Source organism: Artibeus jamaicensis, unplaced genomic scaffold, assembly GCF_021234435.1.
Source record: "Artibeus jamaicensis isolate MK-2021 breed Jamaican fruit bat unplaced genomic scaffold, CSHL_Jam_final contig_76, whole genome shotgun sequence".
In the NCBI taxonomy this organism is placed as follows: domain Eukaryota; kingdom Metazoa; phylum Chordata; class Mammalia; order Chiroptera; family Phyllostomidae; genus Artibeus; species Artibeus jamaicensis.
In genome coordinates, this window is record NW_026521954.1 from 14452177 (window position 1) to 14466488 (window position 14312).

General features: G+C 44.1%; 1 protein-coding gene across 3 annotated transcripts in view; it reads left to right on the forward strand.

Annotated features, from left to right (window-relative positions):
* PPARGC1A (PPARG coactivator 1 alpha) overlaps positions 1-14312 on the forward strand; it is a 111886-nt gene that overhangs the window by 11490 nt on the left and 86084 nt on the right. Inside the window, exons 1-2 of one of the 3 annotated variants that reach the window (XM_053672318.1) lie at positions 1234-1420; positions 6558-6737. In XM_053672318.1, coding sequence (XP_053528293.1) covers positions 1373-1420; positions 6558-6737 — 228 coding nt within the window. In that variant the 5' untranslated portion in view covers positions 1234-1372. Of the gene's footprint in view, positions 1-1233; positions 1421-3134; positions 3228-6557; positions 6738-14312 lie in introns of those variants that run through there. The other 2 variants (XM_053672320.1, XM_053672319.1) reach the window with 2 other exon arrangements.

The window sequence follows — 14312 nt, forward strand, 5'->3', positions numbered from 1 at the left end:
TTATTATCAAGTAAAATAATTGAGCTTTTTTTGAAAAGGATACTGGGTTTAAGATGTTATAAAAACGTATATGTTCACAAATAGATGTACCTTTCCCCGGAACTTGGAAGGGTTAAATCACACCGCTGTAGTGCTAAGAAAAGCGTTTTTCAGTGGTGTCTGGTACCTTGAGTTTGTTATGTATTCAATATGTAGTATCATCATGAAACAGTTGCACCTGCATTAGCCCTCACTGTCTCAGGGTAGACACTAAAAAAAAAAGTTAAAGAAATGAATATTTCTGCTAGTAGCATGTTGGTATTTTTCCCTCATTCCACGGACATTCTTGATCTTGAATGCAAACTGCACCACCCAGAGCACTGGGATTGGAACCCAGTGTTTGTTCAAAAAGGCACCCTTGAGCAGTTCAAGAGGAAATGCTACATGTATGAAAGAGAAAGCAGCCCAGAAACTCGACTGATGGGGCAGAACAGCAGGGGCTGCATTACTAACACTTATTTTCTGGGAGACCAGGACAGAAGTAGAAATACTTAGAAGGGACCCGAAAGGGTGGTATTTTGTTGCTTGTTCTCCTTACATGGAGCAAAGCAAACTGCAGTGACACTTTAGGAGCTGGTATTCCCTACTACCACCGGGAGAGCCAGTTTCTGGGTGGAGGAATTTGTATCTTAACAAATACAGGCTGTTTTGTTGATTAAACAAACCAAAAAAAAAAAAAAAAAGCATGCCCCATTCTTTGCTTTCAGACACTTCTCCAGTTAGAAAATGTCTCATAAAAAATGCATCATGTGATAAGCTCTCGCTTTAGTTCCAAACGGAGCTTGAGTCAGTGCACTTGGAGGTCTCAGAATTCTAGTCCTCAGGGAGTCCACATTTTAGCTAAGAATATAGTTACTCTGTCTTGAAATAGGGAGCTTTGCCACTTGCTTGTTTTAGAAGGAAAATAAATTAAAAAAAGATTGCAGGGGATTTTAGTTATTATATGGCCAGGGCTCCGTTTAGAGTCTGTGGCATTCAAAGCTGGCTTTAATCGCAGCATGATGCTCAAAGCCTCCTAAAGTCCAAGTGTTTCCTTTCTTTCTTTCTTTCTTTATTCTTTCCGTTTTTTTTTTTAAGCGTTGCTTCACTGAGGCAGAGGGCTGCCTTTGAGTGACGTCACGAGTTTGAGCAGCAAGCTGCACAGGAGAAGCGAGGCTGGGTGAGTGACAGCCCAGCCTACTTTTTAATAGCTTTGTCATGTGACTGGGGACTGTAGTAAGACAGGTGCCTTCAGTTCACTCTCAGTAAGGGGCTGGTTGCCTGCATGAGTGTGTGCTCAGTGTCACTGTGGATTGGAGTTGAAAAAGCTTGACTGGCGTCATTCAGGAGCTGGATGGCGTGGGACATGTGCAACCAGGACTCTGTATGGAGTGACATCGAGGTGAGCTGGGGCTGGGCTCGGCACTGCAGCCAGGACTGGAGCTTTCCTCACGATGCAATTATTCCTGTCAGGGGGGAAGGGCTTGGGCAAGGAGAGGAGGCAGAAAAGTAGCCCAGGCGGGAGCTTTTGGAAAGGAATCTTAATCTTATCTTAACTCCAATAAGTTTGCTATTTTAAGGTGGCTCTGAGATGCCACGAGCAAATCAAAGCTTAGCTGCTGTCATCCGTATCTGTTGCAGTTGGAAACTCTTTCCATGTGCCTTTGGCTCTGTTTCTACTCATATACAATATTTATGCTCTAAGATATTGATATGAATCAGAAGCTGAAGTCTTTCCAGTGGTATTTAGTGGCCTGGTTGGAAAAATGCCATTTCTATTTATAAGAAGATGAAGATAAAAATATTAAAATGGATATTCTCAAATAGAGTCAGTTATGACTCCAGCGTGGATTTTTTTTCCCCCTGCGTCTCTGGGTTCATCAGATGGAGAACTCAAAAATCCTAAATAATCCTGCTGGGCTCTTTTAGATCGCTTTTCTCACAAAACAATGAAGCTGAGTCCTTTAAAACTCCTCCATGTGGTTGAAAGATTTGGCTGGCAAATAGGAAAAAAAAAAAGTAAGGTGCCAGGTTTTCCAGTCGCGTCTGCGGCAGGGAAGCCAATGGTTAAATCTCGCTGTACCACGGAGAGCTGCCTGAAGCCGGAGAGAGAATAGAGTTTATGCAGGACTGTGTGTGGAGCTGCTCGCTGCTTGTGTAAAAATAGACGGCAATACATCAATTCCACAGTCTCTGCTGGCTACAATTCATACCAGGGCAAAGAAAGCAAGCCGTTTCCGCGTAATCTCTGGAGTCTAGAGTGACAAGTGGGGGTGGGGGACGACGAGGGCCTGGCATGTTTGCATTCCACACAATGCAGTGTTCTCGGAAAGTTTGGGCAAGTTGGGAAACAAGTGAAACTTTCTCTGGACTCTGGTGAGATGGGACCGAATTGAAGTGCATGGAGGATCTGAGCTGCTAACAATGAACCAGGCAAAGGACTCTGAGTGCTTCCTCTGGGTGGCTGGGGGCACGTAGGGTAAGGGGGAGGGTCGAGTGTCACACGTGATTTGATTAAATAAGATGTCCATGTGGTGCAGTGATACACATCTAAAGTGAAAATGGTTTGGCCCAGGCCATCTGAGGGTGCATTTTTCCTATCTAGCCAAGCATGCCCTGGATTCTTAACTCTTTGCTGGGTTTGCAAATGGGGCTTGGTGTGCCCTCCTTGCCTGGGCAGACCGTACCGGTGGATTGCAACAGTTCTCACGTTGTGATTTCTCGGGAAGGTGGGATAGAAATGGATAATTCATGTGTCCTGTAGCTATTTTGAGTCTGGGTTATAAGTGGCTTCAAAGTCCCAATTTTCTTCGAGTAGCTGGCATGTCCTACGGGTGATTGTCTGGCTGGCACTGTGGGTCTCAGCAGCTGTAGTTCCATTTTCCCAAGTATTATTCCTGATGCTGCTATGAGTTGATTGAGAAACTAGATCATATGGAAATCCAGCAGATTCACTTTGATCATGGGAATTCCTGGAGTCATGTTAAATAAGCATCAGAACCATTTAGGATAGGGGCCCTTTTATTTTTGTCCTAAGGAGGTGAGGTCTCGGGCTAATTGTCCATCTGGGGATTGAGTTGTCGGTTGGCTGAGACTGGTCCGCCACTCCTCTGTGGCGCGGGAGACAGCAAGCTGCTGGAAGCCTTGCCTTGGTGGCGGCGGCAGCTCTGGGAATCACCTCCGCCAGTCTAAAATATTACGAGCAGCAGGTAGCGTCGGCGGCTTTCGTTTTTTGAATCATTAATGTTTGCTGTCATCCTAAAATGTATTACGCCCTTTTGCACATAATGACAGGACAGCGCGTGGGTTAATAAAGGCCTGTATCACTCCAGCTACCGAGTCCCTGGTGTTTCACAGTTTAATGAAGGCGATGTACAATAAGGTTACTAAGATTGATAGAGACGAGACAGGACCTACACTGCACTAAGACTGTCGTTCTTAACTGCCCCCCGCCCTAGCCCCTTCCCTGTCTTGTCTAATTTTTTTAAAGAAGTATGATTCTTTTTTTCATTAATATAATTAATGTGGCCAAGTCCACTCTTTCTTCTCTCTCTCTTTAAAATTTACCATCAGTGGCACAAAAACCTCCAAAAGGTTAATGGAGAATTATACTTAATTATAATGATTCATTATCATCAGTGCAGTTAAGCTAATTTATTGTCTGCTCCTTCGCTAAGAGAAAAGTCTGTTGGGGTGAAATAGCATGCAATAATTAGCCTTTTGTGTTTAGTAACCGCTTTATCCTCTTAAATCTTATTATAAAATTCAGGCGATGGCAGTGGGATAGCTGGCAGAGTTGCACAGGGCCAGGCGACTGTGGGTCTGTCACTGTAAGAAAGCACACCTGTTACAGGTGTGTGGGGAAGCGGTGAGGATCAGCAAGGCAGACGAGGACAGCTACAGGGCTCGGACTGGTAAGTCTGGCATCATCCAGAGGCCAAGTAGAAATGACTAACAGGAACCCTTGCTGCCACTAATGTGTTTTCGATGATCAGGAGAATGCCACATGCAGAATCCCTGATTTTATTAGCATGTCAACACGGGCAAGAGCGTATGCTCATTTTTCAGCCTTAACTTAAGAGTGAAGATGAGAAAGAGAGAGAGAGGAAAGGGAAGGGAAGGCGTAAGTGAATAACAGCACCGTAAACTACAAAAAAAAACCCCAGTCAATCAGATCCTTTTGGTGGTTTTCAAAAGTTACTCAATACGTTCTTCTGAAAGGTTAAAGGTTTTGAACCAGCCATGCCTAGAGAGGGTAGTCAGAAGGACAGAGGGGCCGCAAGAAGTCGCCCAGCAGTTAGTTCCTGGGACGCTCAGCGTTTCAGAGCCGGCTTCTCAGTTATGCTCTGCACAGTAGAAACCTAAGCCAGATACCGAGATCTGACGCTTCCTCCCTTTGATATTTTTATTGCTGTTTTTGTTGTTTCTGTGTTTATTTTTTTTAAGGACTATCCCTCAATGAAATCCAAGTGGTTTTTGTGCCACTGAAAAAGTTATCCCCTTGTCTCCTACCTGGTCACGTTGCGGAAGAGTTAAAAGGGTGTGTTTGTGCTTAGTGGTAAGCAGTGTGGGTGAGTCTGAAGACTGGGAAGTGTTATACCCAAAACAAACCACGGACATTGCACCGGTGTGAGACCTCTTCAGCCCAGCCTCTGCTTGCTTGTGAATCTAGTCAAGGATACTGATCTGGAACTTCGGCCTAACTCAGATAATAAGAAAGGAAAGGCCAATAACATGATAAGGAAAGTTTTGATGGGGAGGTTGGCCCTCTCTTTGCATGGCCTCTGTGCCTGCGTTTTGGGATCTCACTGGGGCCTGGTGGTCTTTGGGAACAATGCAGTGATGTCCAGGCCCCTGCAAACTCCCATTCCCCACTGCTCACTCCATTACCCAGTAGCCGTGTCTCAGCGTGGGACCCTCGGATCATGCTGCTGTGTATGACCTGTGTGATGTCGCCTGCCAGGGGTGACAGGGGGCTTGAGAACAATATCTGCATAAAACTTGTTTTCTTGAAAATCTAAATGTCAAGCAGGATCTTCAGCTTTATGTCCAGCTGCTGCCCGGGTGTGAACGACTCCACAGCATCTCTCCTGACCCCTGAAGGCAGGGCCGTGAGGGTTCCACGTCAGAGTGGGCGCCTGCTGATGGAGACAGTTTGGCGTGTGGGTGGATAAGGTCCCATGTCTCTGGCGTCACGAGATCCCTGCCGTAGAAAGTTTCTGTGGGGTTCTTCACAGGATGCAGTGAGGAATCAGCAGCCAGGTAGCCAGTTTGAGATTAGAAGACCACTTTTTTGGTAAGGGTGTCCACCTTCCTCCAAAAGCCACAGTGTGGGACGGTTAAAAGACCACCTATTCCAGGCAAGGAGGTGAAAGACAATGCCAGTCTGGGATAGCCTTGGTGACGAGCAGCCCAGCCATAGCAAAGCATATTATAAAACCTATCCATACATCAAAATCATTTTTAAAATGCCAAAGAAAAGTCCCTTTCAATTCACTTCTAGTTTAGGAATAAATGGTAAAAATGTGCTACCTCGACTTTCTTTCCACATGTCAGATGATCCCAGCCACACACACACACACACACACACACACACACAGACACGATTTGCATGTTAAACATAGTGAAAAATAGAAAAATTATTTTTAAAAAGACGATTTTTGTCTTTCATCGCAAGGCATTTGATTTTGACCTATTTGAGATGCAGTTCAGAAGTTCATGAAAAGTCAAGTGAGACTAAAAGATTTAAATCACAATTCAAGAGAACCATGAACGAGTTAGATGACTTTGCACCATTAGTTGCTAAATGAATTATATGGATTATGATGGCTAAAAGAAGCGTACATGGAGAAAGTTTTCCTGGGAGAGTTCTCATGTTCTATTTTTCATTTAGCCGTTGTTTATTTTGTGTCTGTTTTGTGTGATGTCAAGGCCAAAGTAAAATCAAATTTGTATCCCTCCCTCAATGGGATTATACTCTAAGGGTAGGGTGAAATTTCACATATAGTTAACCAGAAAACAATTTGAAACTTAGTAAGTACTGACTATCAAAGAGGCACAGGCGTACCTTGGCTGGTGTGGCTCAGTGGACTGAGTGCCAGCCTGCAAACCAAAGTGTTGCCAGTTCGATTCTCAATCAGGGCACATACCTGGGTTGCAGGCCAGGTCCCCAGTGGGGGGCACACACACATTTATATTTCTCTCCCTCTCTTTCTCCTTCCCTTCCCCTCTCTCTGGAAATAAATAAATAAAATCTTTAAGAAAAGAGTCACAGACAAATCTAACAGGAAGAATCAAAGACAGCTTCATGGAAGCATGAATTCAGAGGTAGAATTTTGGATTGAATGGATCAGGCAAAGTATCTTTCAGGAGCAAAGTGCGTTAAAGAATTTAGGATGTTTTTTCTAGTGACTGAAACCCTGGAAACCAGCTTTGGTGGTGTCGTTGAATTAACCAGGCTTAATTCGTATCACATGCTGTTGCAGTTTAATAAATTCCTGAAGTTAATGAAAGCTTTTTTTTCCTCCTGCCTCCTGCAGTGTGCTGCTCTGGTTGGTGAAGACCAGCCTCTTTGCCCAGATCTTCCTGAACTTGACCTTTCTGAACTAGACGTGAACGACTTGGATACAGACAGCTTTCTGGGTGGACTCAAGTGGTGCAGTGACCAATCAGAAATAATATCCAATCAGTACAACAATGAGCCTTCAAACATATTTGAGGTAAGGACACCCCTTGGTGTAAATTAATTTCTCATTGAACTTGGCTGGGTCCAGACCAACATGATTATTGGCCTGAAAGCATAATGGCTTCTTACTTTGCTTTCCTCAGAAGACTTTGTGTAACAATAAGGCACTTGGCACTTCCTCTTTTGTGAAAAACAAGGTTTGGAAAACCGTGATTTTTTTTTTTTTTTTTTTTTTTAAGAAAGAAGGGGCTAAGGACTCACAACACAGTGCATTAAACTATGTTGAAATACTAAGGGATTGTGAAAGAATTAGTGACAAAGAAGAGCAAATGTCTAAACCTGTTTATCCCTAATTCCCACAGAAAATGGTGCCTAATATAAATTAACATACAAGAAGGCATGTTTTATTAACCAAGTGGTTAGATGTCTACCTTGATTTATTTTGCAAAGTGGGTGAGCAACTTATTATCATATTTTTAATCTATACCTCTGATTTCTATATATCTTGGAACTTCAAACCCAACACTTCTAATAATTACTTACAAATTAGTCAAAATTTATCCACCTTTCAGTTGTGGAAATTAACTCCCAAGTTCCATACTCTTATGCCTTATTATAAGCTTACCCTTTGGCATTACTTTGAGGAAAGAAAGTTCTTTCTCACATAATCAGTGCTCAGTTACTCAAAAATAAGTGGTTTCGTGTAGGGACAAACATTGAGGACTCTGGCAAGTGAAGTGAATGAAAGTTGCCAAACCAACCACTTTTCAGTATCCCGACCACCAGCTCCATCATCATCATCTACCAGTTGCTGGGCTCCATACAAAGCACTTTAAATGTATTTTTTTTGTCCGCCAATAGAGATATTTCTTATACTTCAGTGTTATTTGGTTCAAATCTTGAGTCACTAAGGCCAATTTTACAATATTTCTTGAGTTTTTCCAGCATCCAGCACATAAAAGACACTGAATAAATGCTTACTGAGTCATTAGGAAGGCCAGTTGTACAATGTTTACTGCGTGTTCCCAGCCACCAGCACGTACAAGTGCTGGCTGAATAATGAGCGGAATGGCCCTAGAGTCGTGTGAACAGCAGTAATAGTGCTCGCAGCGTGGCCAGCATTTTGGAGTACGTGTGCCCCGTGTGTGTCACCTCTCTCACCCCTCAAAACAGCCTATTGTTTGGCTGCTGGTGTCACCGTTCCCATTTCACACATGCAGACACTGAGTCCCCAACAGGTGCAGTGGCTTTCCCCCAATCACACAGTTGACAAATATAGGCCCAGGGGGTGAACCCCAAATTTATTTGACTTCACTGCCGATATCATTGATTAAAAATAGAGTAACAGTGAGCTTGGGTGACAGCCATCCTTGACAAAGACATATCAAGCTGCTTCTTTGCTCAATATATTTAAAAATAGAACAGAATCTGTCCTTCCAGTGTTGGTTGACATGAGCAGGGATAGCTGGTCAGCGGGGGTGGCCGTGGGTTCTGCCGATGGCTGTGACTTTAGAAAATGTGCAGAGCATGACCCAGGCATTAGAAGAGGCCTCCAGGTGGTGGGGGTGGGGCTGGGGAGAAGGAAGATGTGGAGGAAATGCTGAAGGTTTGTGGTTATTGACACTTTCCCAGGCTTCTCAGCCGGGTCTCAGAAAGTTCATGTGAGGACTTGGCTGGTTAGAACTGGTGAATTGAACATTCCTCATTCAGTACACTTGTCAGGTTACAGATCCATTTTAAGTCATGCTGCATTAAATAAACAGTACTTTTGAAAATGTCCATCTCTATAGACCTCTTATCTAAAAATCAGCAGCTCCATATTGGGCAAATGCCATGCATTTCGGATGACGGTTAGGGGAGTAAACAAAAGGCAGTGCGGTGGGGGCAGGGGGGGTCAGACATGGTGAGGTAGTCAGTCCTGCCTGGTGGGCTGCCTTAGGGGAAGACCACTTTCTCCTTGACCTTGTGTCTCCACGCGTCATGTTGCAGCACCTGCACCAGGTGCTCCTCATTGACAGCTTTGGGTGACTTGGTTCAGTGACTGGTGAGCTTGCTATAGATGCTTAATCTACACAAAGATGCCCCTGTGTGTTTTCCTGCATAGCTTCCTGCCACCGACAGAATTGTTTTTGATGCTGTAAGACAGAAGGTTCATTTACTTTAATCTATCTTTAGGTCATTTTAAACCAGGGGTTCTCACCTAAGGACAGTTTTGCTCCTGAGGGGACATTTGTCCATGTGTAAAGACATGTTTCATCATTGGGATGGGGGCCAGAGAGTGCTACTGGCATAGATGGGGGAGAGACCAGGGATGTTGCTAAATATCCTACAATGCACAGGACAGCTGCCACAGCGCAGAAATATTTGGCCACACTTGACAACGAAGCTACATTCGAGAAGCCCTACATTTAAAAAAAAAAGCTGCTGAAATCCCCTTCAGAAAACACTGAAGGTGAATTGGTCAGATTTCTGAGAGAAAATGTAGTTGAAGATATAGGGTAAGAAGAATTAGGAGCCATAAAAAAATAAGTAAGACACCCAGGACCTTGAGATTGATACGTCAGGAATTCTGTTAGTGACAGACAGCAGAAGTGACTGTTTAGGTAGGTCCCCCTAACAGTTGGCTCTGAAGTCACAGAAGCCATTCTTCTGTGTCCATGCAAAGGGTAAGGCCTGCGTGGCGACACCGTGACAAACAGCTGTGGCTTCCCCAGCTTTTGCATGCAGCCAGGATGCCTCTACTCTTTGCCCTCTAGTGCTAAACCCAGGCATCTTTTTCTCTAACGGGGGGAAAAAGCATATGTTGGGCTTAGGTGGAATTCTAAAATTGTGTCTTCCCCTGTGAGGAAGGTCCGTAGGCAGCAGAATAACCCTTGAACAGCCGCCGCTTTGTGCTGCTGCTTCCAAAGCTGCGTGTTCTGTGGAGCCGTTTCCCAGGGCCTGCGCCTTTAAACCTCCCACAGCGGACTTCAACCTGTGCTTACTTCCTTCCAGTTCCCAAAACCCTGCCTCATCACATTTGTGGAAGGCCTCATACTTGAGCAAGCCAAAACCAGTCACGGTCTCTGCCACCTCTGATCTGCCAAGCATTATCTACCTCGGAGTCTCAGAGTAAAATAAGGCACAAGAAGTAAACCCCTTTTCCTGACTTACTGAAGATACCCCTGGAAAAAGGGACAGAGGATTTCTGAGCTCAACATCAAAGCAGAAAAAAAGGGCTATTCACAGCTACAGAGAGTACAGCAGGGAGTGAATAGGAATTTCTTCTTTTGGCCTCTTCCAAATTTGTGGAATCTAGGTTTAATTTGGGTGTGATTTTTAGAAGAAAGGGAAAAGGCTGGAACTGAATGTCACCATTTGGGAAAGAGTAAATTCCTGAGGGGGAGCAAGGTGTGCCAACAGGCAGATGTACACGCTAGTCGAGTAGGTGGACACACAAACAGCAATCTCTGCTTGCACAACCTGTGTTTGGGTGTGTAAATGCAGGTCAGCAGGTATGTGCTTCAGAAGCCGCTTAGAAAAACAGGACACAGGGCCTACCAATGCACCCTCCAGTGAATCTGATCCATGTGCCAGGAAAACAGGATACTGTCCCTGGACTGGCTGCATCTGAAAAGATTTATGTTTCAGAATATTGCAACATAACTTCCTTCCCTGTGTTGCCTTTGTGCTTTGTTTGAGGGTGGAGAATAAGGGACTGTTTTTCAGCATGGCACTGTGTGGAGGTAGGTGGCATGGGGTTAAATAGCACGTTGCCCCTTCTGGGTCACTATGGGCCACCTTGTCCCTGCTTTATTCTAACATCTGCTTTAGTGGGCATCTTTCATTCATTCATCTGTTACTTAAGAATGCAGCTACTTGGGGTTCTTTAGAACACGGCAAATGAGAATGTAGTTATCTCTAGCTCATTACTCATAGAATATTCTCAAGCCTGCCTTTGCCAATGGGAGGAGAAAGGCTCACAGCTGTAGACAGTGCTCACGTTAGATAATTACTCGAACTCTCTGTAAGGTCAGATACAGTGAACTTTTATAGGATAAAAAGTGGGGGGCAGTGACCTGTGAATTGTCCATGAGGTCCCCTCTGTCTGCCACCAAGGGAGTGAAGGGGAAAGGCTTTCAAGAATGCCTGGTCACTTGGTGGAAATAGAGATCTTACATGTCTAATTTAGACTTTCAGTTCTACTCTATTTCTTTTCCTGAAATGGGCACATATTCTATACTTATCAAAACGTTAGAAGGCAATCTTGGCTAGTCCATGGACTGTGAGCATTTTGCAAGCTTGGAACCTCATTCAGTGACATTTTCCTAGGCATTTTCTTAGAAAACAGCGGAAAGCAAAGCGCTCAGTAAATATTTGCAGTGTAATGAATGAGTTGACAGTCACGTGTTTACTACTGGTATGGATTGCGGGAGATAATGTGAGCATTACCTATAAAGCACAAAAGGTCTGTTTCCTAAAGAAAAAAGTTTGGGAGGCCCAGTGAAGACATGCAAAAACAATTAGCAAACAATGTGAGACTGTGCATCTATATGCATACATACGTGTGCATGTATGTATTCAGATCTTTTAACCAATTGTAAAACAATGTTCATGTCTGTACACACAGGGTTATTTACATATTCTATATGAATTAATCACTGGCAAACATTGCAAGACTGTGTGTGTGCATGGATGTCTGTGTGTTTGAGTGTGTGTGTGTCCTAGCTGAGGGGGAACTGGCAAGAATAATATCACTAAGGTTGATAAGATAATGAGCGTGAAGTGTTTTCATAGAAGGTATAAGGAGACAAGGAGCTTGGTTTACTCAAATGAAAATAAACATTAATGGGAACACAGGAGTGGTAATACATTTGGATTGAGGGTGGGTACGAAGTATAAGCTGGCTAGGAGAACCCAGCTGACATGGCAGGAGGGAATTAGGGTGTCTTTAGAGATGCTTTTGAACGCAGCGGAACCATATAATGGAGATAGTAATGCAGAGTGATCATTCTGGTAGCTGCGTGAACTGTGGACAAGCAGAAAGGAGGGGAGTTGGAGAGCAGGCCCAGCCACAGTCCCAACCCAGTGCGATGCAGGTGCAGAGAAGGGACAAGGTGACAGCCGAAGGGATGCTGTCCAGGGAACAGAGACTCGAAACACCTTGAAGGAAAATTCCATCAGCCCCAGTGAGTGTGGCTTAGGTCAGGCAGGGAGGTGAAAAGAATGTTAACTCACAAACGTTCTGAAGAGAATCGGAGCGGCATGGCCACCTCCCTGGTTAAGTTTCTGCCCACCTCCAGGAGCTGCAGGACTTTCTCAGACTTGTGAGTTGTTTCCCAAAGGGGCTCTCCATCTCCCTGCCGCCTCAGGGCAGAACACAGTTAACCCAAGCCACCAATTGACGTGGTGTCTGCTTTTTCTCACTTGTCTCCTTGGAAAAAATTCTGCAGCCTTCCATGGTAATGAATTCCTGCTTCTGACTGCATGCACGGTCAGACAGACTTCTCTATGAATGGCAAACCTCTTGGAATTTTAACAAAACAAACAGAGGGGAAAAAAACTGCACACAAACCATCTCACCTTGATTAAATCATCAGGGAATAAACTCTCCTTTGTTGTGTGGAGAGACTGAGTTGATTTGCAATAATCGCTCTTTCAAGATTTCTGGAATTTCCCATTTGCAATCAATAAATGTTTGTCATTTAAATTAAATTTATGGCCCACAACCAGACTTTTGCCACACTTGGTAATGACACTTACGAAGAACATAGATTTCAAGGAAGAGAATAATAGCCATTTAAGTGGGGAAATAATTGGCTATAACATAAGAACATTGAAGAATGTTGAAACTCATGGAGACTTATGGAGTATTTTAAAAATTTATGTTGTACTTATCTTTGCATTTGTAGCCTACCACAAAATTCCAAATTCTGGGTATAAATCAGCTAGATGTTCATCCCGGAGAGTCACAAACCGGGAAGCCACAATCGGACCCAGCCCCAGTGCCGCCTTAGCTGCACATTCTACCCTCGGCTCATCTTGCAGGGAGTCTGAGCAGTTGTGCGTGTGTGTGTGTGTGTGTGTGTGTGTGTCCCACCTCCAGTAACGACTGTTTTAGACTTCTTGGTTTGATAACATCTGCCTTCCTGTGGGAACATCTGGTTTATCACCCTGTCTCTTCTCCACTGTTGTGCTGACCACTGGAGAAATGGGGCTCGGGAGCCCGGACCCACTGCAGTGAGTCTGTTGGCATCAGCCCGGGTGAACAAACAGCAGGTCGCAGGATGCTCGTTCCATGACCATCTTGCACCATGACTGACTAAGTTCCTTGGCGGCTGCTTTTGTGAATGTAGGTGTGGTTACAAGAGATGAGGTTGGCTGCTGTTTTGTAAGGAAGTCGATCCAGTTCTTAGCCACTTGCAACTCGAAAAGTGAGAATCTATATGTTTAATTAGGCACAGTGATTGTAGGACATGCTATTTTGTGTTTTTCTGGGCAAAGACCAACCACTTTGTATCAGATACACTGGGCACTCCAACAGGTAGGTGAGCCATTTTAGGAGCCTATTTTAGGCTTTCTCCACCTCCTGGACTCTCCAATAGGTCTTCTAAATAAAAATGACTCCAGCTGGATGTCTTTGAAGCCAGAAACGTGGAGACCCACGTTCAGGAGGAGAAAAACGTGGAGAGGATTCAGGCGAAGAGTGACTCATTGCCTCTTGATTTCCTTCAAAGATATTAGTCTACATCGCAGGAATCAGGAATCAGGATGCTGCAAGGGACATCCTATTTGTACAGCACTCGTGTGTGCTTGTGTGGTAACCTTATGCATATGCTGCGTCTGTTTGCCCCTGTCCCGTATCTGTGTGCATTGTCGTGGAGACTCAGCCCAGCAGATGGTTCACCTCGGAGTGAGATCAACACACAAAGCAGATAAAAAGATGAACATTAAAGACTGCCTGGTTAAACCACATCTTTCCCTCTCTGCTCCCTACCCAAGACTTTACATTTTTAATGAGGTTAATTTGTCCCTATAATTATGTGCCTATTCATTTAGCAGTGAAAACTTTTATTGTGGGCTTTATAAAATGAATTGCCTGTGGTGTAAAACCATTTTGTAAGGGCCGTTTTCCCCCCTTTTTCTTTAACCTCTCAGGTTACTTCCAAGACGGTGTACACACAGGTCTACCGTTTGAAAGCAAAGCTGAATATAGTCTGTTTTACTGTAGCCTGCCAAAGATGCTGAATTATAAGCAGCTAGAATGAGAGCGAGGGAAAGGGAAGAGAGATACACAATGAAATACACATTCACATTCTTGGCAAGGGCAACATTTTACGAAGACAAATGACTTCTTATCCATGACACCATTTGTCCCTAAACAATGATAGGCAATATCTTTGTGCCTTTTCTGTTCCAAAATAATGTAACAATTGCATACTTTCAGATTCTAAACACTAATACTTTGTAGACCTGCCCATCTCCATTACTACTGCAAGTTATTCATTCAAGGTTTGTGGCAGGATAGATTAATGAATTACCAGATCTTGTGTACAATGACTTGGCCTGACCTGACTTTTAAACAACTACCTTCTTTTTCTTTCCGGGACAGTTTTGTGATTGGTGTTCA